This window comes from Lepisma saccharinum, chromosome 7 (assembly GCF_977018435.1).
Source record: "Lepisma saccharinum chromosome 7, izLepSacc3.1, whole genome shotgun sequence".
NCBI lineage: Eukaryota > Metazoa > Arthropoda > Insecta > Zygentoma > Lepismatidae > Lepisma > Lepisma saccharinum.
In genome coordinates, this window is record NC_139235.1 from 29237498 (window position 1) to 29263176 (window position 25679).

The window sequence follows — 25679 nt, forward strand, 5'->3', positions numbered from 1 at the left end:
AAATGAGTACATGAGTGCAAGATGGTCCCAGGAATGACTGAGTCCACTGCAGTTATTTCCATGAACATTCAATGAGTGATTTGCCTGATCCTTGAAAATCAATAGATAACACGTCACCAACTTGTGGACATATGCATTTTTCCTTTAATTCTGAACAAAATCACAAAAAAAAACACGGTTTGATATCAAAAGGCATTCTGTTGTTGTCGAGTTGGTGTTTTAAGTCCACTTTATGCACAGTAAGGCTAATCGGGACAAGACCTACAGTTTAAAGTGGGATCCGAACCACTTGTGCCTCCACCAGGTATCGAACCTGGGACCCCTTGATTACAAGGCAATGACGCTACCACTGCGCCATCGGGGAGGCCCTAAAGCATTCTGTTGCAGCAAGAAAATCCACATACTGTTCACACGATTTGCACACTACAGGAACTAGGTTAGGAGTTACTGCCACACACCCCTTACAGTGATGACCTCAATCTAAGCGATTTTCATCTGTTTACCCCAAGGTGGATTGATTTAAATCAGGTTGATTTAAATCGCTATTTAAATCAGGCGAGTTCTTTTTAAAAATCACTGATTTAATTGATTGATTGATCGAGTTGGTGTTTTAATTGATCGAGTTGGTGTTTTAAGACCACTTTATGCACAGTAAGGCTAATCGGGACTGGACCTACAGTTTAAAGTGGGATCAAAACCACTATGTGCCTCCACCTAGTATCGAACCCGAGACCCCTTGATTACAAGTCAACGACGCTACCACTACACCATCGGGGAGGTTAATCACTGATTTAAATTGCTTTCAATAAATAATTTATAGAATAATGCACATAAGGATTTTGTAGATATCAGAATCACTTTTGGTGAAAGTACATTAATCTCGTAATCATTTAATGGTGTTTATTAGGCTCTAAGAAAGGAAACAAAATGCAATATACTGATGGGGTGAAGCTCATACGAAAGGAAATGTAAACACATTTCTCTTGATTCAAAATTCAATAATTTTTATAGACAAAAATAGCAAACATTTCTTGTAGAAAAATATACAAACTACTAATTATGTTTAACAATAAATAGTGTCATTATCACTAAACTGTAAATAAGCATGGCAGCTGAATATTTTCAAAATTCAGCTGCAAAGACTATAAAAATATTTAAGTTAATATTTTAAGTTACAATTACAGAGTACATCCAGAATGTTGTATTTTCACTGGAAGAAGAGTTACTGAAATTATTATTAGTTTCATTAACACACTCGACAAACATTCCATAGTAGGTACAGTATCAGAAAGAGAAAATTGTATATTTACGTATATATTTTATTTGGTTTAATCAAACTGTTCAATACAGGGCCATTTAGCCTTTCCATAAAAAACATCTATCTATAAGTATGGTGCCAAAAAGCAAACATGCAATTTTTATCTTTTTTTAAAAAAAAAATATTTAAAAAATCGATTTAGCTAAATCAAAAAAATCAGATTTAACCCTCCGTAACCTGCCCTTTCTAAAATTTTCAATTATTTTTCCTTACCAGCGCAATAATGGTCGGGAAAGAACTAGGTAACTATCTACACTATTCCCACAAAAACATAGTGGTGTTCGCATCTTTTTTCTGGCATCCTTTCAGTTGTTTACACGCTTCTGAAGTGACCAGTACCCCCTTAGGCGGCACTCAGTACTGTGCACGGGAACGTTTCCTACTTTAAATCATAGCACGCCAGCCATGAATTTGGCAGAAAAAAAATAATATATCGACGGTATGTTGTTCGGAATTCAAATTAATTGTATGCAGAAACCATTGCAGTACCCATACAAAATGACAGTTCTCAAAATTACGATATTGAAAAGTGACAACATTTGGTCTCTTTTATTTCAGTCAGCATGTCTTTTCTTACATATATCTTGTAAAAGTAGGAAAAACGTATTGAGATTTGAACATTTTCATATTTTGTAAGTTTTTTGAGTTGTTTTACTTATTTGATTGCTTTTTCTGCGATTCAGTAAGATTTTGACAGAGAATATTGAAGAAATAGTTCTTTTCTAAGTCTATATACATGTATGTTGTACGATTTCAATTCGTTTTGAAGAATACGTTGAACATTTTTGAAAAATACGTTGAAAATATTGTGAATGGTGAGTTAATTTTTAGTACCTTTATTATACGGCAAAATTTTAATGACTCTCTTGGAATAATATTTTGGTGCATTTGCTTCAAGGATATAAGACTGTAATTCCATGGGATATTTTCTCTATTCTTATAGTTTATATAGATTTAGTTTAGTTAATAAAAAATGTCCAAAATGGACTGTTTGCATTCATATATATATATCGCCTGATTTCCAGTAAGGACTATGGGAATTCAACATCAATTTGCATCAATAATTCCTCTAAATAAAGTAGCTTTTGACGTGTGTGGGACATTTGTGCTACTACAAGGGCATGGATGATGGAGGGTTAAATAAAAAATCAACAAAAACCCTGGTTTACCCTTATAAGCCAAGGCTGATATTTCCAGATATGACCCCAACGCTGAGCGTTTTCAAGCTAAGTTGAAAATTATGGAAGGTTTTAAATAAAAATGTATCTCTCTGTAACCACGGATGCTAGAGTAATAAATTTTACCTTGTTTTGTTCAGTAGAGATTAGGCTACAAGCCTGGGGTACTCCATTCTCGTAAATTGCATGCTTGCTCCTGATACTTTAGGAGAAAAGATGATTTCTAAAGTTTTTGGCAGGAAATCCATCCCACATACAAATACAGCCAGAATCAAATTAAACTTTACTAATTACTAATTGGATGATGCCTCAGGCCTACGTAGCACTCAAAAGTCATCTCTGAACCTTACCTGAGTTGCAGTATGTTCCGCAAGACTAAAATGCCAAATGCCAAATGTGACATATACATACAGCATTAGCATTAAATGGTCATTAAGGGTTAAAGGAGTTCCTTGGAGGCCAACATTTTGGGCAGTGACGAAGAGGTGAACCATTGCTCTGGTGTACTGAGAAACCGTTCTATCATGCTGATACCCAAGCATTAGCAAAATGCTGGGAATACACATAGTGGAACACACATGAATGTGTGTTCCTGAAAAATCAAAAGTTCCATTTTGACTTGAGTGCCCCTCATCATAATCGCATAAAGCATGAAGCAGACAGAAGTATAATTATTACGGAATGGATTTTAAGGTGCATCACCTTTCCAAAAATATAGCTGTTTTCATACCGATTGTTTGATGTATGTATTTTAGGACATGAAATCAAGTAAAATTAACACACTTTGTTGCACCTTTTTGTGAGATTAGCACATTTATTCCCTTTTTATGCCTTTTTGATGGTTCAGCATCTTTTTCCTTCCTTTTCTTTTATGTTTTGTTAAAACATTGGACAGAAAAATAAACAATTTTCACTCTTCTTGAGCAGTTACATAATATCCTAGTCTCATTTTGTAGAGCAGAACGAGAGCTATGAAATGGTATAATATAATCATCACAGCGCTAATAGTACCCAAGATAACGTAAGTCGCTGAGCTCAAAGCGTCAGCAACTTACATTCAAATACATGGAAATGTTAAGTGTAATCCAGTATAACAAGTTGATTGAAACTCAGTAAATGCCACGTTTACTTCCTAAATGCAAGTTACTTTGTGTAACTTTATGTAACTAAATATGTTATTTACTAGAGTGTTGAATAAAGAATGTTAATGTAACTGCTTTAGGCCTAAATAAAGGCATTTTATCAGCATCTTTTTTTGCACCTTTTGAAAGCATTTTCAGAACTTCTTTTGCACATTCCCAACCATAATTTTGCCCCTTAAAATCCAGTCCCTAATAATTATAATGCTAAGAGCACCATGCGGGAATGAATGTGTAGGGCAGACGGGGAGAAACATGCACACTAGATGGGACGAACATGATAAAGATATTAAGGAAGGGGTACCTAAAACAGGCCTATCCGAACATATCATAATGAGTGGACATAGGATTATAAAAAGGGAAGTAATTAGGAAAGAGGAGAATAAATTAAACAGGAACGTTTATGAAGCATTTATATGCATGGGAAAAAGGAATAAGCTTAACAGAGATGATGGTAATCTGGAGGAAGGGTGGATCGCTTTTCTTAAAAAGTGGAATAAAGCGGTAAATACCGACACTAAAATGGGTTTTCATGTCACTCCCGAGGTTGTGAAGGCCGTCGAAGAAGAGAGGGAGTTCACCTTGGAATGGTGACGTATACGATCATAAGACGGGAATGCTGGAGGGGAAATTTCACCTTCCACGCAGGATAGGAGCGCTCACAGTCCATGTGTTCTACCCAACACTGAAGGAAGTCACTAGGGGACTGTAATAGGTCTTGGATATTTATTTGTTTTAGTTGTTGTTTTTAACATAGGGAATTTTTAACCAGCGAAGACTTCCATCGGAGTTTTTATGCTGTCACCGTAAGTTTTTTTACCTTTTCTATCCTCAACCTAAATCCTCAACTTACGATTTAACAACGTGGTACCATGTTTGGCACCTAAAGTTTTTTATTTTATTACCTGATGAAGGAAGTAGTACAGACTTCCGAAACGTAGTTCTGAAACATTCCAACTCACTCACGTAAGTTATTTATATATTTTTATAAGAGCACCAAACGATGACCACCATAACATACTCACATAAGCATGCAGTAATTAGAGAGCCTGTTCATATGTAATTATAAACATGTACTGCTACATGTAACAGCAACTTGCTAAAGAAGAGTTAGATTGAGTCAAGTAATTAGCATTAGTTACTCTACTACTATGTAACCAAGGATTATGTAAATCCTGGCAAACTTACATGCAGAATGACTTCTTCTTCCAACAGGTGTAAATCCCGTAGTTACTGGGCGATGCCACCTGTTCGTAACAGTATCCAAATACATTATTTCATTACAATAGACTTCCTCTTGCGAATGATAAGGTCCATGAACGTCACCACGACCTCCAAACACATACATTTTTGATCCGATAGGAGTTGCAGAATGAAAATCCCGATATGACGGAGGTTCACCCTATTGAGAAGATTAAAAACGTGTTAGAGAATTGCATGATGACTATGATAATGTTACATGTACATATCTTTCATTTGACATATTGCTGAAAATGTGATATTTTATGCCACTTGTTGTTGATGTCATAAATATGCCAGAGAAAAATTAAACATCATACTAATACATTATTGTAAATGTGTTTATTGTAATGCTTGACCTTTCCAAGACAGCTGGTTTCAAACGAAAACATTACCACTTGGAAACAATTAATATGTAATTAATTGAAAACTACAGATTATAATTCAGTTCTGTCTATTATTGTTCATTTATACAAATATGAATTTAATGACAAAACATAAACACTGGAACCCCGATTTTACATTTCCCCGCATTATACATTTAATCTTCATTGTCCCAACATAGCAAAATGTTATAAAATTTTCCCCGATTTTACATTTTCCCGCATTTTAAGTTCTTTCAGCTTGGTCCCCTGAAAAACATATAATCGAGGTTCCACTGTATTTATTGTTACTGTTTTTAACAAACACATTTTGAAAATGTCAGTTTCAATGTTAGGATACTACTATAATCTTTTTTTCAATACCTCTAATTAAATGTGTAAAAATTTTAAAAATTCTGGAGCAACAGAATCATAAATATTGCATTCTTAAAATTGGAATTGTGTCATTTTTTAAAAAAAAAAGGTTACAGTTTTAAAAAGAGATTAAAAATTAATTACAAAAGTTGTAAGAAAATTTATTAATTTGGAATGAATAGTACCTGGATGATTTTGAATGTAGAAACAAATATGATTTGACCCTAAAGAATAATCAATGCATTCAGTATTGCCTGAAATCAAGCTGAACAGTCATGTCATAACGTAACATAACTGTGTACATTAAATGTTTTATTATTTTGACAAACTATAGAATATATACATAATACAAGTTGTAAAATAATTACAATCAATGTGTTATATGTGCACGTAAAACAACACTAAATAATAGGTTAACATTTAATGGACAGGAGCTTCTCCGGAACGATACCCTCTCTGGAAGCAAACTTTTCACACGTGAGCTTTTCAAACTTGCCACGATGTACAAAAAAGAAGGCAACCAGGAAGAGAACTAATTATCGTAGAGAGTTGAAATCAGTTTTGTTTCTATTTCAGAATGACTAACTCTTAGTCTAAACAAAATTTATCCAAATTATAAAAGTTGAAAAAGGAAGAAAATAGAATTTTTAAACAAAAATTCATCTTCGGCACCCTCGTATGGCTACCACAATAGACCAAAGTGAACAAAAAAAAATGTAGTATGTAGCAGTGGTATATTACAACAACCGTACAGTCACGTTGAAAATAGGCAGACACTACTTGAGGGAAAAATAACAATGAAAGGAAGAACAGTGTAGCCGTTGTACAGAAAACAAAAATTCTGGAAAATTGCTTCTTGCGTCATTTACAGAGAAGTATGAAAATGGACAAATGCAACAAATTTTAGAAAATCATAAATTTCAGATAATTTTGAAAATTGACATCTCCTGCTTGACCCCTAATTGCCACACATTATGAGCAAGTTTTTTTAAAATTTTTTTATGAATTTTAGTAAGTAGACTAATCTGCAAGAAATTGTGGTTCTGCCACTTCAAGCTAATTGCAAAAATGAGGATGAGTGATGACACGATGAAATTGATGAAGAGACACTCACAAAGAACACCCATGCCCAGACCGAGATTCTAACCTGGGACCTGTGGTGCTGTAGCAGGGTGTCTACCAAAATAACAAATCCCAAATTCTTAACTTTTTCTTGACCTTTTTTCCCCCTTTTTCTTAAGGTATATATATAGGTATAGTTGGAAATTAAGAAAATAGATTTATTAATGCATGTAAAATTTAATGCTTCAGACTTCATATAACCTGAAACGGTTTAATAGCACTGCAGTGCAGTACACAGTAATAAGGAGACAAAGGGGTATCATACAAGAATAGTTTACCTGTGTGACAACATAACGCCATGTCATTGTCCGTAGATCTAACATGTGCACATCTTGTGAAAACCTGTCTATCTCCTCTTCGAAACCTCCAAATATATACATACAATTGTTGATAATACATGCTGAATGGCCGTCGCGTGCTCCTGGAATCATCCCATGAACTTCTGGACGGCTCCAATGCAATGTTACTGTGGAAAAGGAAAATATTAAAACCAGGGCCAAGTCTAATACTGGTCAATAACATTATCAGAGATTGATGGAATAATATTGTGAAAAAGGAAAATACATTTTTAAAGTCAGGGCTAAATTTATATCCATCAATAACATTAATAACAATAGTAATAATCTCGCGACTGCCAGTCTCCCTCCCACAATCCTACCTAGAGGTGTAAAGATCTTCAACCGGTAATGGTGTGACGTGGGGTCAGCACGTCGAACACCCCCAGCCATTATAGGAGATTTCCGAGACTGGGTTACGCTACTCACTCATAGTTCCCCAATTTTTCTCACGATGGTGGGTTGCCACCGTCCCTATACACAGGCCGAGAGCCCAGAGATTGAACCCAGGTGGACTCAAACCTATGCCATCCGCAGTCGGAACCCAAAGCACAGCACAGACCCCATGGCCACGGAGGAGGACCATCAATAACATTATCAGATATTAACATCTAGCATCCGAATGGTCGAAGGTTCGACTGCTACATGTATACTCGTTGAGGATGGATGGTCAGTGTGTCATTTCTTGAAAACTATAAATGATATTTCAGTTCAGTCATCTTTGGTTTTTAGTACACATATGAAGGTATGACATACTCAAATTACAAAACAATATATCCGTTGTTACCACTATTAACAAGCAAAGTTTGAAAAAGTTCTTATTTCCCCTTCGTTACCACTATATTATTATGGGATAGATTTATAAAAGTGGCTATAACTTCTAAATTAGTGCATCTTTTAGAAAATAATAAAATTCTACAAGCAAGAAGGAGTAAAAAGCGACACTTTAAGCAACATCCAACAATTAAGGATTCAAGGGGGGGGGGGGATGCGGGAGCAAAGGCCTGATTGTCAAAATTTGGCCTGAACTCGTGTTAGCACATGGCAGCAATTAACGTGCCATTTCTTGAAAACTATACACTATATTTCAGTTCTGTCTTTTTGTTCATTCGTTTATGTCTAAAGGTATTATATACTCGAATTACAAAACAATACATTCATTGTTACTATTATTAACAAGCTCAGTTTTTTGCATTTCGCAGCAAGTTTGTAAAGCACGTGCTTGAAAAGGTACTGGATCCATCGAGAATACATGTGTGCGAGAGGTCCGGTGTCTAAAGGTTAATGAATCATTTTTGTGGGAAACGAAAATACACTAGATCAAGGACCAAGGTGATTCCAGTTGAAAACAGTATCAGACATTATGAGCTCAAAATAATAGCGACTGGTAATATCCTGGACACTAGATAACCTGTGAGGTGGACATTTACATTTCTCATGGGCCTAAGCCAATGCCATTTTCAACTGATAACAATTCTTGAAATTTCTCATTTCAAATTCATTTGGATTTATATTCAATTGGAACCAGAGGTGGATCTCCAGAAGTTACAGTTGGGCGGAGCAAATTTCAGTAGAGTTCCTCACGTCACCGAGAACCATTTCTAAACTACTCTTGCACTGTTTTATATAAACAATATACGAGGCACATGTCAAAAAAAAAGGGCAGATATTTTTTTACTTCGGACTGGCAACACTGACAAAGCTGCACGTGCACGGAGGCATGCTTTAGAATTCTGTGCCTGCAACAGAGGTATATTTCTCAGTGTGGAGGTGCATACGTGAGAGTAGCAGGAAGTTGAAATGGCTGCTGTAATAGAAAATCCCACCAAATGCGACATGAGGTCGGTGATTAGATTTCTCAACGCCAAAGGGCTGAGTGCAGATTAGATTTCTCAACGCCAAAGGGCTGAGTGCAGCTGACATTCATCGGGAATTGTGTGCCATTTACGGACCAACAGTAATGAGTGAAGGAAAGGTAAGACAATGGTGTCGTGCTTTTTGGGAAGGACGTTCAAATGTTCATGACGACGAGCAGAGCGGCAGGCCTAGTGTTCAGACGGATGACCTTGTGCAACATGTAGAAAGTGCGATCCAATCGCCGTTTCACCATTACTGATCTAGGCAAGGAGTTTCCTGAAGTGTGTGATAAAACATTGCACCGAATTGTAACGGACAATCTGGGTCGGAAACTGTGTCACAAACTGTGTGCGAGGTGGGTGCCAAAAATGTTTACAAACACTCATAAAGATGAAAGAATGAAATCAGCACGTGATTTTTTGGCCCGCTGGGAGAAGGATGGGGATGACTTGTTTTCTCACATAGTGACTGGAGACGAAACCTGGATATCGTATGTCACTGGTGAGTTGAATCAGCAATCTATGCAATGGTATCACTCCGGTTCACCGAAACTGAAGAAATTCAAGCAAACACCATCACATCGCAAAATCATGGCAACCGTGTTTTGGAACCAAAAAGGTGTAATCCTCGTGGAATTTGTGGAACCGGGACGAACCATCACAGCAGATGTGTATTGCCAAACACTGGCTAATCTGCGATGTGCCATCCAAAACCGGCAAAGAGGAATGTTAACGGTCTGGAATTTTGCTTATTCATGACAACACCCACCCACACACAGGTGACCGTACCGTTGCGATAATTCAAAAATTCCGATGGGAACGTTTTAATCACCCACCATACAGTCCCGATCTTGCACCAAGTGATTACTTCCCGTTCCTTCACCTCAAAAAATGACTTGTTTCGCAACGTTTCGATAATAGTGGTTCTCAAGACATCGGTTCTCGACTGGCTGAGATCCCAGGTGGCAGATTTTTTGAATTTTGAATTTGAATTTGATTTTAAAATTGTGGGAGCGTCAGCACTTAGGCTATTTTGCTCCCGTCACATTATACGGGGGCCAGCCCCCTTATCATTACAAAGAACAACTCTAACGTTGCATAATTAAAAATCTTAAAATGTTCTGACTTCTGTTAAAAGCTGAGGCTGTAAACGGGCACTCAGCACAAATAAGGGCAAAACAAAGGACATCACAAACAAAATTATACTGGCCATGGGGCCAGTCGCCAGAGCCTCGTTAGTCTTCAGTCCAGGGTGTACTAATGTGGAAGTGCGGTTGACATTTGGGTGTACTACGTGGAAGGTCGGTCACCCCTTACACCCCAGGTGGCAGATTTGTTGCAGAGGGTCTACGTAAACTTGATCCATGGTACCAAAACTGCTTGGAGCGTCATGGTGACTGTAGAAAAATAGCCAGGATATGCACTTGTATAGCATCAAAATAAGAATTTTCTCGCTTAATTTTATTCTGTAATAACTAGAAGCACATATTTTTGGTAAATAAAAAACAACATTTTGGTACAAAATCGGAGTCAATTTCAAGTTCAAAAACAGTAAATAAAATGAAATTTCGTTGTTATAGCGATGAAAAAGCACCAGATAAAATGACATTTTGGTTTTAAAAAAATGTTGATATAATCCCAAATTTGATTTAAAAACTGCACTATTACACAAAATAAACATATCCCTTCTAATAGCACATTAAGTCATTACCAGAATATTGAGTTTATTCCTGTATAAAGGAGTCCATTTTTGCTTCTCAAATATTTACAGCAGAATTAATCAATTTTCCGTGAATTGCATAACTCGGAGGATACTTCAGACTTCAGAAAGTGTCGCGTCGGTATATAAACAGAAAATTTCGTGTTTAAGAGTCTATTTCGCATTTTCCAGTTCATTTCGCATCATTTCGTGACAAAACAGGGTAGGAAAATGCACCTCACACCTTTCAGAAACATGAAAAAATTAACATTAGAATGTGTTATTTCACATTTCGTGTTTTCGTCAAAAAACGATATATGCATGCCTCTAGTAATAACCAATCAGCCCTTTTTTTTTTACATGCCCCTCGTATAATACTGCAAAGAGGACTTTCACCTTCTAGAGATTAGAGTATTGTTTTGCAAAAATAGGGATGAAAGGCTGGAATAAATGGTTATTATTGCATGTTGTTATCATTCCATCGCCACAGTAAGCTGGATGATCAGATATGAGGAGTTAAGTGAATAAACAAAGAAAACAAAAACCTATTCTCTCAAGAGGTCTCGGGTTTGATCCATTTTAGAGGTGCATTGCATAGTGTTTCGGATCTAAATTTAAGCTGCAGGTTCAGTTCAGACTAGACTATCTGAGTATAAGGTGGGCATAAGTAGAACACTAGAAATCATTCTCGAATCTCTTAAACTCAGTGATTAAAGACACAAAAGTCTTTAAAAATATTAGGCATAATATTATATCCAAAAACCTGGCAGTTGGGAGGGACAACTGCCCCTATAGCCCTCCCCGTGGATCCACGCCTGAATGGAACTGTACCATATTAACCTACAGATACCAGAGCTCTATTAACCCTATTTTCAGAATGATATATAAACTCATGCCTTCAAGTCATAATGAAGAAAGATTCCATCACTGGTAATGACCCTATCAAACATCTCTGCATTGCGTAAAGGATCAGATGAAATGTTAAGCCAACTATTCTGTCAAGATTCGAGGCATTATATTTGTGGACTTTCTTTTCTGCCACAGAGGTATACCATGGACAGCGGCATATACTCTGTGTCATCTAGGTAATCGCAGATGACCCAGCTGTATTTTTTTTTTTAAAAAAAAAAATATATATATATATATATACACACATTTCTTCGCAATATTCTTCCAAACCAATTTCGATGCATACATTTCTTTGCTTCCAGCATGCGAATGATTCCAGCCGTTTGCCGCTGAATGTCCGGGAACCTTTATCCAGCCGGTGGAATGACTTCAGGGAATCTCACCCTGACGTCATTCCTCCCGCTTCCCTTACAACCCTTGGTGAGGAGGGAGGAGAGAGGAAATAGGGGGAGGAAACACTGCTTCTCAGGCATGGTGATTCCATGCCCAGGGTAACCTCTTTCTTGTGAGAGTCCACCGGTCGCACTCTCAAACTTCAGAGCCTTTTCCGTTCCCTCCGCTGAACTAGGAAAAACATACCCGGTAGAGTGCGAAGAACAGGAAAATTGAATAACATGGGCAAACCAATACTACGCTAATTTTCACTTTACATTTGCTTCTGTCTTGCTGATTTCTGTTACTTGAACATAAATTTATCAAAAGGAAAAAGCTTAAATATTGAAGATGAAGCAAAGTAAATTAAAATTCAAAGCTTAAGCAATTAAAGCACCTATATGCTGACTTCCCCAATCCTTGTATTTACAAAAATAGTGATTGTTTCTCCTCTCTAATCTTCAAAAGCAGCGAGAATACTTCTTTCATGGAACTGAATATTTTTTAAAGGGAAAGATATCAAAAATAAATTATATATATATATATATTAGTTAATTTAAGTTGCTACATTCCGCCTCTTTAGATTAATAGTGATGAAGATGAACGAATTAAACATAAAACGAAAAACACATCAGGCACGTAGCCAGGTGGAAGACTCGGGGGGGCTGAAACCCCCCTCCCCGAAATCCTACAAATATCTCATTTAAAAAGTGTATAGTGGTAATTAATTTTACTTCATAAGCAGGATTAAACACCTTGCATAATACGTTGTAATAATCTGAGATTCATCTTCAGGACTTCTAACCCCACTGTTTCAACTTTATGTGGCGGCTGCTAATAAGGGATGATCCCCATCCCGAAATAAAATTCTGGCTCTGGCCTGCAATGATTCGAACTTTTAAAACCTGTCATTTTGAGCTCGGAAAGGGATTTGTTTTTATCATTCATAGGGAATTTCATTCTGAGCCAGGAACACAACAACAGAAGTTTGGCACGTGAAACTAAATGCGTGTAGTCGTTGGCTTCGTGCTATGCTTCGTGTTTATTATTTATTTAGGTGTTAGTGTTTGTCGTGATAGTGCTGTGTTAAAGGGTAATGGATGTGATTCAAGATTTGCTCGTGAAACCTTTTGGAACAAGATCTTTTCAGGAGAAGTTGCAAATTGTTAATACATGTAGGTCAGTGTCATCGCTTGAACTTATTTCTACACACAAAGACAAAAATCACGAATATGTGAGGCATTTTCGCAAGCAAATTATGACAAAACACCATAGTTGACAGGAAGTATAAGTGTTAATAAGCTTTGCTTTTTTGTTGGTCGTGCTTACTTTTCGGGGCTGAAAAGAATGTATGGACGCGTGGCAGATACTGTAATCTTTGCAACGCTTGTGTCAAACATGAAAAATCCAAAAGTCACAAAACTCCCTTTGTTAAGCTGCAATCTTTTGCACAGACACGTATTGACGTGCAACTGGACAAACAGCATGCTTTGGATGTGGTACGGCACAAGTAATCGGGTCCTGGAGTAAGTTGAAATTTGCACTTAAATTAATATTGCGGGTTTATATTTCACTAGTGCACGTCTTTCATTTTATATTTCACAGCTTGTTTTTTTATAGCTTTATAATACTGTCTTGTTTTATTATTTGAAATTCTACACGTATATTAAACTGCAATAACGAGAATTAATTGATTGTGGTCGTAGCAAAAAGACAAACATTCCGACACAATATTCCTAAATCCAATATGGATCCTGACATAAATTGCACGGAAACTTTTGGAGTTTGATGATCAAGGGTCGGAGATTACCCACTCGTTAGAACCAGCATACGCCACTGACCATGGACAATTTACTACTTTATCTGCTGCTCATGAACAAATGACTCATTTGGTCTCAGTTGGAACATGTTCCTTGGAGGTACAGTGCAATGCACATTTAGTTTAAAGTTTGGTTTATTTTTATTTCTGGGCCTCTTTCAAAGTTCCACATGGCTTAGTGCAGTATTTTCCAGAAATATTTTTTAAAAAATGACGTAAAATGAAACAGAGGGTGTGATACAGGATTATTATTATTATTTGACTTTGTAAAGCTAAAGATTGAGTTGATTGCTCTCTATTCTTCCCCCGAGTTTGAACTAGTACCATATATGAACACAAACAATATTCATAACATTATGAGTGAAACTTACACGTTGACTACACTCATTTTGTCAATACCAGCTTCAACTGCATCAGTGTAACGATCTTTTTCAGCATTAAGAAGAATTAATAATTATATTAGAGCAACCCAATCATAAGAAAGATTAAGTGCGCTTGCTATATTATCCATTGAAAAAGAGCTGCTTCTGAAAATTAAAGCATTGCCCTCATTTTACGAAGATGTTATAAGGGAATTTACCACTCAAAACAGAAGAGCAGAATTTACATTAAATTATTTTAATTAAGTCTGGTCTTTTGTTCATGAATATCTGATTGTAATTTAGGCCTCTACTATAATGTTATTTGCATAAGCAAAATAAACCTAAATTGTGAACCTCCAATGTAAATATAAACTGTTTATAAATATCAAGTGATTTTATAATTTTATGAAGACTTCCACGTCAGACATCAAACCTGGCGAGTTAACTTTATTATCCATATTTCATTACTTTAAACGTTATGCAATATTTACTAATGTTAATGTGCAAATTGTCAACTATTGAATACATATAATGCTATCCCCCATTCCATAATATATATGTTTTAAAAAAATTGTGTACAGCATGCCCTTTATGAAAATCCAGGATACGCCACTGAGTAGAATATTGATTATTAGTTAATTTTATATCAGTAGTTTATTGGTATCTGCCTAGTTCATAATAATATACAAAACATAATTTAGAATTCAATACAAGGTGTACACAAAAGTGAGCTCTGGATTTGATTTTAACTGCCAACTGTGTGCGACAACATACCTGTGTCAAAACAGAAGAGAATGTTGCATGCTGCCTCATCATTTCTGCCTCCCCAAACGTAGATTTTGTCTCCATAAGCAACAGCAGTGTGGCCATATCTCTGGTATGGTACACAGTAGATTTGTTTTTCATCAGATCTTGGTATTGGAAGTGCTATCCAACGGTAATTAACTGAAATTGTAAATGCACACATTAATTTCATGTTCACAAGAGCTAAAAATTTTGTGATAGGTAAATATTCTTCATTATAAAAAGAATACAAGTTTTACCCTTTTCCTACATCATACATAGGAACGTTTGGCTCTTGTTTCATTGTATGTATTTGTTTCGGGGAGTACTTCCACAGTTGCATATGTTTGTGATGAGGGAAGTGTCCTTCATGACTGGAACAGTTGGAAATATACTCACAAAAATTGGAACATAGAATCTGCCTCTCTCTTCCAACTAACTTCTATGAAAGAAATGGTTACCACAAAAAATATCAAAGAAAACATTCCACAAGAAGACAGACAAGAAAATGCATGTGTTCAATAATGACATTGGCAGTGGTCGGAAGTAGCACACTACTTGTAGCAGCGCTACTGTAGTTAACTACAAGATTTGAAGCTGTAGCTGTAGTGGCACTACATTTTGAAAATTGTAGCTGTAGCGAAAATTTTTGCTACAGCTACATTTCTTCTCAGAATTTTGAATTTTCAATCTGGCAACAGCGAAAAAAAATTCTACAATAATGCTTACTTTTGCAGGAGGTTCATAAAGACAAAGTCTATTACATGGAAATACAGATATCTGAATATTTCTAATATCCAGATAACTAACAGGCACATACAGGGTGTTTCCGGGCTGACGATACAAACTTTCAGGGATGATGGAGAAGGGCACATGTATCAATTTTAGTTAAGGAACCCTGGTCCGGAAACGACTTAGTCGAAAGTTATAAGCGAGAATCGGTGTATGAAGATGTAATACTTTTATTACCTGCACAAGTTTCACAAGCTGCTACATTCACAACAGTTGTTCAAAGTGACATCCCCCAGCTTTGCTGCAGGCATCACATCGTCGCACAAAGTTCTGGCATACCCATTGGAACAACCCCGGGGTTGTTCGAACAATGTCACAGACAGCGAGAATTGTTGCCAGGAGATCCCATTCAGTCTCATACACAATCATGAGGGGTGGGGACAGGAAACTCCACTACTGCACTGCAGATGGCATGATGTGTACGTCTCAGACATGGTCAGTCCCGATGTGAAGGTTGGTCGACTGCAGTCTGTGTTTACAAGTTGAAAGGAACAGATAGCAAGAGGGGTTCCTGTTCCGTGGCCAGCTCGGTCACCTGATCTGACCCCACTTGATTTCTTCTTGTGGGGTCTTGTGAAAAGTTTTGTGTACGACACCTGTCGAGACTGAAGAGGATCTCCTGGCAACAATTCTCGCTGCCTGTGACATTGTTCGAACGACCCCGGGTTGTTCCAACAGGTACGCCAGAACTTTGTGTGACAATGTCATGCCTGCATCGAAGCTGGGGGATGCCATTTTGAACAACTGTTGTGAATGTAGCAGCTTGTGAAACTTGTACAGGTAATAAAAGTATTACATCCTCATACACCGATTTTCGCTTATAACTTTAGACTTAAGTCGTAGGTAATAAAAGTATTACATCCTTATACACCGATTTTCACTTATAACTTTAGACTAAGTAGTTTCCGGACAAGGGTTCCTTATCTCAAATTTATACATGTGCCCTCCTCCAACATCCCTGAAAGTTTATTATATCATCCACCTGGAAACACCCTGTATGAATATATTCAGGCTAATAGCTACGTTTTTTTTTTAGCTTCATCGCTCAACATCCCTTGTTTGTGACACCTCGAGAAAAAATCCTATGGATATCCATGGTGTAAGAGACAGCAAAATGCCATTAATTTATTGTGAAAAAAACAACTTGCAGTGCAAAAGCGAGCGATCCATTCTCCACTACAATGACAAAGCAATAGTGCCAGCAATCAACGTGCTCAGTACGGCACTCTTCTGTAACTTTCGCTAAGCATGGAAATGAACAGGAAGGCAACTCAGAAAAGAAAGGGACCAGACCTTGCAGTTCGGGTGGTGAGCTAAATGCCCCCCCCCCCCCCATATGGTTGGTTATGGTCATTGAGGAATCTTTGTTCCATAATGTAAAGAGTATACACAATTCCCCTTTATGCAAATTAATGTTAAACATAAGTGACACTGTAATTGAATAAACCATTCAATAACACAGGCCTGCGAAATTGAAGTTGTTGAAAAATACAAGAGACGTGTTTGCTGAGTTTTATGTTCTTGGGTGTGCTGATTTCGAAAATGACCTCCATTTTTTTCCATCACGTCAGGATTTTTTGTAAAATCGATATCAATATTTTTGCTAAAATCCTAAGTGAAAAGGAATTTTCGCGAACAATTTTGCATGCATTATCTGGCAACAGTGGTTTTGATCCATTTAAATCTATGTAAAATCGATGCTTGGTGATGCAAATTGATTTATTGGCAACTGATTTTATTTTTTTATATGTTTAAATGGAAGAAAACCACTGTTGCCAGATCGCACAAGCCGCCTCTGGTCGAGAGAAAAACACAAACTTCCCTTGCGTTTACACTTTTTACATCCCATTATGGTGAAGTTTCTACAAAAAAAACAATAACGTATTATGTTCATTTGTGTTTATTACGGTAACATACATAAAATAGACGATTGACCACGAGGAGCAATGTATGTGTACATGAACGTTTGACACAAATTGTGAACTGAACAAACAACAAAACCAAACACAAACAAAGTTTATATTTACGTACGTACCCTTTTGCCTTTGAAACTTCTTTTTGACGTTCTTCTTTTATATGCAATCTCAGGCCTCTCTCGTGTTAACATCCAACAGTAGTCGGCGAGCATGTTCTTGTCCCATCGTCCTTGATATTTGCGCTCCATATCTTTAATATCTTGGTGGAACCTTTCACCCTGTTCTTCGCTGACTGCTCCTAAATTTTCGGGGAAATAGTCCAAATGTGAGTGAAGGAAATGTAGTTTGACACTCATGGAGCAACCCAACGCTTGAAATTTGTCCAGCATATTCATAACAATTGCTTTATAGTCAGGATCCTTGTAATTCCCCAGAAATTTACTGACCACATCTTTGAAGGCAACCCAAGCTTCTCTCTCCTTTGTTGTCATGCTAGTCTCAAAGTCTTTATCCTTCATGAGCTTGCGGATATCTAGACCAACAAAGATTCCCTCTGTCAACCTGGCTGCAGATAAACCTGGAAACTTTTTGCACAGGTATTTGAAACAATCGCCATCTTTTGGAATAGCCTTGACAAATTGCTTCATTACACCTAATTTGATATGCAACGGGGGTAACAATACTTTTTTTGGGTCAACTAAGCTGTTCCGAATCACATTCTTGGTGCCTGGTTCAAGATTTTGTCTTTTAGCCCATTCTTTCTTGACCCAATGTTGAGTCTTTGCACGGCTGTCCCACTCACAAATGAAGCATGGGAACTTTGTATATCCACCTTGTTGACCAAGAAGCATGGAGATAACTTTCAAATCACCGCAAATGGTCCAACTGTGGTCGGCATATTTTATTTTGTTGAGGACGAGAGCCAGGTTTTCATAGCGTTCTTGTAAATGTACCGAGTGTGCAACTGGTACAGATGCATACTGGCTTCCGTGATGAAGAAGGACAGCTTTCAGGCTCCTTGTCGATGAATCTATAAACAGCCTCCATTGATCTTTATCGTAGGTGATATTAAATTTGCTCATCAATCCGGGAACATCAGAACAATAGACCAGGTTCTCCGCTTCCTCAAAGTACTGAACAAAGTCCTTTTCTCGATTCCTGTACCAATAAAACATGGTTCCTTAAGGCACTGGCACATCAGGTCCAAGAGGAACGGGGCGTATGGCCGATAGAATGTTCTCAGGATAAGAGATTAGCTTGTGATTTTTTCGGTTATACCCACGGACATGGCAGGCACAAAAGTAACAGTCATCACAGTGGTTCCTCGGCTCCCTCCATGTCATAGGAATTCCAAAGCGTAAAGCAGTCTTCTTTCCATTGAGCCATAAGCGTAGATCATTGAGACACTGCACACACACTTTATGAGGAGCACACGATTTGTCCTGGTCTCCGAGTTTCATGCCAAAATACGAAAGATAAAGTTTTCTTACATAGTTTGTAATGCTCCTCATGCGATGTTTAAGAGCACTATATTCGCCGCATATGTAACAAAAGTCATCTGGCACATTTTCACGTCTCGAACTCGAACCCATGGTTCACGAAACGCACAGAGGAAAACACCAGTTACAATTGTTTTTGTGATGCAGTTTCCACTTGTCACTGTATCAGCGCACGCACGACACTACACATGAAAGACAAATTGAGACGAACTTACAAATTTCCACATCTTTTATCTTACTATGAACATGGTAAGTACATGATCTGCTGGGTTAAAGAGCGATAAACTGAGTCCCTCATGAGGACATCTGTTTTATATCGTTTCTGCTGCCTCCAGACAAGTCGCAAGAATTCAGTCTTACGAATAACACGTTCAGGATCAATCCAGATAAAGCTCGACACAACTGGAAGGTGACTGCCGATTACGCTGGCTTAGCGAGCGTTCCTGCACAGTCGGCGAACCAGAGTAAGGATTTGCGCGACGCTATTGGTCGAGAGCGATTGCGACGGGGAGGGAGGGACGTCGATGGGGGGAGTCACCGAGGGGTATTGTTTCACCACGGTAGAATGATGGTCAGGCAGGGAGGAAAGATATTCCATGCCTAAACAACATATTAATGGTAAATGTTCATACAAATCCAAGTACAATTAAATTTTTCAAGAAAACGTGACGTAATAGACATTTTTCTTTATTTTCTTTTAACTCAGCACCACAAAATACATAAAGTTCACCTATCACTTCCCTTGTATTTTTTTCATCGCAGGCCTGTGTAATCAATGGATTTCTATTTGTCGAGTATAAAACAACAGTTTTGACTCAAAAAAATTCAGACAATTTTCAAAATGTACACAGTAGTCTGCACAATGTCCTACATAAACAGTACAATATCTGTAGTAGCCCAAGAGTCTTCCTTTACAGCAAGTAGTGTCAGAGCCAAGACGGAAAAAGTCGGGACATGAATTAAAAGCAATGGACTGTCTAATAGCCTTGCATCAATTGTTATAAAATTAGAATTGTCAAATATTGCAGACTGCATACTCCTGGAACCTGTTTCTTAAGAAACAAGCCATTCATTTGGGTATGAATGTAGAATATAGAGAATGTCTCTAATTTCGTTAATATTTGGTATACTAACTAAATTTGGCCTTCTAATCACGAATCTATTAAAAAGCTGCGGTCACGTGTGAAAATTGTACTTATGTCTATATATCAGGCGCGGAGCGTCCATGTAAGCCGTGTAAGCCGGGCTTACACTTTATTAGTTCTAGTAAAATGTATGTAATTATATGGCAAAATTCGTAAAAACTTCAAAGTTCAACTCGGCCCGATACCAGTCTTCGAGATCCTGTTCGTTAGATTGCAACACTTCAGCACCAGATGGCACGTGAGAACTCCCGCCTTTTGCTTTGGGAAAGTTGTAAGCCGTCTGAATGTTGCCTTACAAATTTCTGACTGCGAAGGAGCAGTGCCTGCCGTCTCCCACCGTATCTGGAAGGAGAAGTGCAAGGAATATAGGGAGAAGAGCGCGTCGAAACCCTAGGTGTGTAAACCTACGGGCAGAGGCTTACAGCAGCGTTGCAAACCTCATGTTTAGAAAAAGTGTTCTTCATGGACGTCCGCAGTATTCCTTTCCACCAGGGAGGATTAAGCAAAGTATTCTTTTTCAGGGGTTGGGGTAAACTAGGTATATTTCCCTTCTCAAAATATACTAATTCAATTTGAAGTTAACATTTTTCTGCAACGCCCTTACAATAATTAACAATTTGATGTGACTGAAATGAATTGAATTGATTTGTTGTTTTAAGTCCACTTTATGCACAGTAAGGCTAATCGGGACTGGACCTACAGTTTAAAGTGGGATCCGAACCACTTGTGCCTCCACCGGGTATCGAACCCGGGACCCCTTGATTACAAGGCAACAACGCTACCACTGCGCCATCGGGGAGGCCCTTGTGACTGAAATGAAATTGTATGTGTGAAGATGGTTGACATTTATTTTTCAGGAAGTGTCTCCTTGCCTTGCCCCTTCTGGACATCCATGGTGTCGTTTAAACTCCGAAATTATGCTACATACTACTAAATTGTTCTGGGATTTTCATATTATAAATATTAATTTATAACAAAAACAAATATAAATTCAAATGGTTCAACCAACGGCATGGGTTCCACGTTATGTGAAAAGTTTGAGAAAATTCAACCACAACGAAAAGCGGACCTATTGTTTTATTTATATCTCCAACTTACAAACGACTTTTTAAACTTTTGCGAGATTTAGCACCATTATGCTAAATACGCACCAGCGAGACACAGGTCCTGCAAGAGGAGGGGCTCCAGCGTTGTCGGGTATGAATGGTTGACTGCAAAGGAAATTTGAGCCGGTGGTGCTTCAAGGAGGTTTTTTTTTCCAGGAACAGGGAATTCTGAAGCAAAAAAACTAACAGGAAGGGGGAAAAGGAGAAACCTAGAAATGAGCGGGATACGGGAAAATTAGATACACATTGATGTGCTAAATTCTTGTTGTTTCTGTTTTTCGCTTGTAGGAGAGCATAAACATTAGACATATTAAGATCTCTGTTTTCCGTTTATGTATGAACTCAGCTGGTAATAATTGAGCTAAAAAGTGAAATAAATAAGTAAATAAATAAATAAATGTTAATGAAAACTGAAGATTGAACCAATTTTACAAATTTCATGTCAAATGTGAACCAAATATTATTAATTACATAGTCCGTGATTCAAACACTCTTCGAACAACGTACGAAAAGCCTGTGTATGATCTTTTAGGTGCTAGATTTGCTTTTATACTATCCTAAGAAAGCACTTACATGTCCTTTGATAGAAATTTCTGGATATATCCCTACAATTTGTGAGCATTTCTTTTATATTTTATATTGTATTTTTTTTTTTTTTTACTAAATATAGGTAATTTTAAGGCAAGAGAGGGAATTTATTTATATCCGAAAGGGATATTCCCCTCACAGTCCGAAAGATCACTGCTTTGAGCAGTGACCGATTTTGGATCTGGTTTCTTTTTGTTTCCCCGTTCTTGCTGTGTGTTTGTTAAAGTCTCGAGGTATTGCTTTTGCGAATTCCATCTATTGAAAAGCGGAATGTCGTCCCTGTGATGTGGTGTGATACAGTAGTGAAGTGCATTATGGAATAAAATGAGTGTGATTGTGCGGTGGGGTGGAGAACTTGTTGAAGACGCCGTTGTCCAGCAAGGATTTTGCTGAAAAGAAGAAACTTGTGGATGTAGGTAGGCCCACCCCTTCCTTCTCTAGCAGACATAGTAACAGAAACGAAAAATAAAGTGCGCCGATTTGCGATTCATGATACGGAGCTGATACTTGGTTATGCGGTTGTAAAAAGTATTCAGCACTTTTCTGTTTCCTTCTGTTTTCGTTTCTTTATTATTATTATTCATTTTATCTACCTTTGCATATTTTTTATCGATACGTTACTCATTGTGATAGGAATAACACTGACTTAATTATCAGATATCCAGAATTTTTGATTTGGTGAAAAATTCCAGGAAAGTGTTCTGAAAAAATTGGGGGGAGTCGATGTGTGTGGATAAATCACTAACCATGTCAGCCCAAAAATAAGCACAACGGGAAATAGCCTTCGTCATGCTAGGCTTACACTGTTGGAAAGGTCACGCTCCGCCACTGCTATATATGTTGCACGGGTAGCCCCACAAACCATTGACGGATCCCCACGAACCATTTCCGGCAAGGTTAGGTTAGGTTAGGCAAGCATAGTTAAAATTTTGTTCATAAAACAATGCGATACAGCTTTAAAAAAAATTCAACTTACATCAGCTTTTTTCACGATTTCCAGATGTGACCGCAGCATTTTAACAAGAGATTCGTTATTAGAAGGCCAAATTTAGTTAGTATACCAATTATTAACGAAATTAGAGACATTCTCGATATTCTACATTCACGCCTTCACTTGTGCATGCATAAAATCGAAATTCTTGCAAAATTTGAAAAATCATCAACATTATTTTCGTACGTTTTTATAGGTTCAAATTAAAATGTGTCATAGCTCGAGGAAGGTGGAGAACATGGCCCCTCCCTTGGATATGGGCCTGCCACATGGTTATTTCAAGTTGTTTATGCAGAAATACAGTAGCAGAAAAGTAGCGAGTAGCAAACAGGAGCAGCATAGCGAGCTACTTTTTGGTAAATGTAGCTGTAGCGAAGCTACATTTTGGAAGAGTAGCTGTAGCGAAGCTACTTTTAAAAAATGTAGCATTCTGATCACTGGATATTGGAATACCACAACATGTAATCCACAGGGCTCCAAAGCTTCTGTCCCAAGGGGATCCATTTTCAAATGGAATTTCTCAACTGACACACATGAAAATAAATTACACATAAGAATCAATCATCTCGGACATCCTGATAAAAGCATAGTTAACTTATGCTACAATTTTTATGTTGCATCCCTTTATGAGGTGGCAACACTGTTGGCCATACGGCCATATTAAAGTAGTTACACTATTACCAAAACAGGATATAATAATATTGCTTTGTTTTCATATACCAACTCAACACTTATTGTAAAAGAAACTGGACAAAATATCAAGAGATTATACAGAGTTACAAATTTCAAAGCTTCTAAAATCTTTGATTTTTGCTTTAATAACTTCAAATTCTAATTTTGTGTACAAAAAGAATTGGTGTTGCATATATAAAAATATCACTTAAATTCAGATGATTATTTAACATTAAGGATTTGATTTTACAGTAAAAATTATGCTGAATATGACTATATAGAATTTAATAAAGTCCTATAATATGAAATTCATTGATTTAGTTTATTTTACTTTGCGTTTTGTGCCTCTTGGCTAATTTGCGAAGATGGGTATGAGTTATGAAATGGTGAAATTGATGAATAGACATTCACAAGCAACCAAGCCCGAGCAGGATTCGAACCCGGGACCCTTGGCATCCTATAATATGAAAGCTGTAGATTATTTGGAATAAGTAAAAAATTGTCTTTGATGGTCACAAGGTCACGTGGTGGACAGCCCAATATGCAAATGAACACACACACAAACAGCATATACACAATTGCACATATGTATTATGTTCACACTTAGTAAATAAAATGTGTTTTAAATAATAATCCCAGACATTTTATCAATTAAGAAATAAGCATATTCTATACTATGTTAACAAATAAACCTTACCATGCACAATTATACAGGCATCATAAAATTTTCATAATTATTTTGTGTTATAAAAGTACGGCAAGAATAAAATCATTCTGTGACATCTCACAAAAGTGTCAGGTGAGAAAGGGATAAGTATATGTTTTGGTCCAATATCAAATCACCAGATATACCAATAATACATCTATGTAAGGCGTATTCTCCATGTTACCATGCGCATCGCCCATAAAACAACTTTTATCATATTTTTTGGTACTTTAGTATTATACGGACTAGCTTATTTGTCTACGTTAAATTATATTCCCCTCCCAAACATGACTCATTTACCGTACCGCGCAAACCCCCTGCTTCTGCTCAAAGTCAGGCATTCAATTGAATGCCTTTTTCGTTTGTTTGTATCAGAAATATCGTAGAACATTCACTTCAACGATATTTATGCTAAGAGAACCAAACTTAAAAGGCCTAACCTAACAACATAGCCATTTCTCATGTGTGACGTCATAAACACACCTCATAAAATTGCTAATTATTCATTTATAACACATCTCCGCATGCTAAAAACAACGAGAAATCGTCATCATCTGGAATCCTATTTGGCGGAATACATGTGGCGATCGGCGGTGGCTGTGTCCAGTGTCGACGCTTTCAACGAGCTTCTCGGTCGATATAGCTGACTTTTGGAAATCACAATTAACAAAAGGCTAATTGTATGATTTATATATTGTAAACTTTCAAATACAATGTTCCTATTACGTCCATTTGTTTTGCTTTCCCAGAAAACAGACGGTCTGAAATGAGGTAGTCCGCATAATACTAAAGTACCTCTTTTTATATACATGTGAAATCACTAATGTGCAAACTATTAAAACAAACTTTGACCCAAATTTAAGTCAATTATATAAAGAATTTAAAGACTGTATAATGTAAGCCACTGATCGTTCTCCATCACACCCTTCTGATGACGGGGTTTCCTCTCTGAATGATCATGGGGAGGGCGAGAAAGTAGGCTGGTGGCTATTTAAAAGCATGCAACTTGTGTGGTTAGTATCACCCATGGAAACAGTGTTGGAGGAAAAAAGCTGCATGTTTCTATCTGTCTCTGTGCTGTGTTTGACAGAGGCAGTGTTGCTACATGAAGGTTTTTTTCCTTGGGTGAAGAGAAATCCAGGTCCCATTATTGAGAAAAGGGAATTTTTGTGAAAAATATAAAAATTACCAGAAATTTTGAAGTTGTCGGAATCCTGTTTTTGTTTTACTTACATGACTGCATATTTTTTTCGGTAAATGTTTACTATCCTTCGGACACCTATAACTTCTGGGTTTCGTCAATTTTTGACATTTGTACTTAACTATCTGCTTCGCGGATCATTTTTTAACGTGTACTCACGTTTTTTTGATCAATTTTTTTTTTTTAAAAAAGTGT

General features: G+C 37.2%; 2 protein-coding genes across 3 annotated transcripts in view; both read right to left on the reverse strand.

The window, feature by feature from the left end:
- LOC145990167 (kelch domain-containing protein 3-like) overlaps positions 1–25679 on the reverse strand; it is a 46626-nt gene that overhangs the window by 17699 nt on the left and 3248 nt on the right. For both annotated transcript variants that reach the window (XM_083125830.1, XM_083125831.1), the window contains exons 3-5: positions 14860–15030; positions 7012–7199; positions 4824–5037 (exon numbers count right to left, since the gene is read on the reverse strand). In XM_083125830.1, coding sequence (XP_082981956.1) covers positions 4824–5037; positions 7012–7199; positions 14860–15030 — 573 coding nt within the window. The remainder of the gene's footprint in view (positions 1–4823; positions 5038–7011; positions 7200–14859; positions 15031–25679) is intronic.
- On the reverse strand, positions 15237–18719 carry LOC145990069 (uncharacterized). Its single transcript, XM_083125724.1, has 3 exons — positions 17941–18719; positions 17696–17874; positions 15237–15242 (listed from the first exon to the last, which is right to left on the reverse strand). Exons 1-3 carry the CDS (start codon positions 18656–18658, stop codon positions 15237–15239), a joined length of 903 nt encoding a protein of 300 aa, XP_082981850.1. The 5' UTR covers positions 18659–18719.

Excerpts from the sequence above, each read along its gene's own strand:
- LOC145990069 (XM_083125724.1), bottom strand. The coding sequence starts at position 18,658 with ATGAGCAAATTTAATATCACCTACGATAAAGATCAATGGAGGCTGTTT. Across the intron at positions 17,875-17,940 it reads GGACAAATTTCAAGCGTTGG|GAGCAGTCAGCGAAGAACAG; the intron begins GTTGCTCCATGA and ends CCGAAAATTTAG.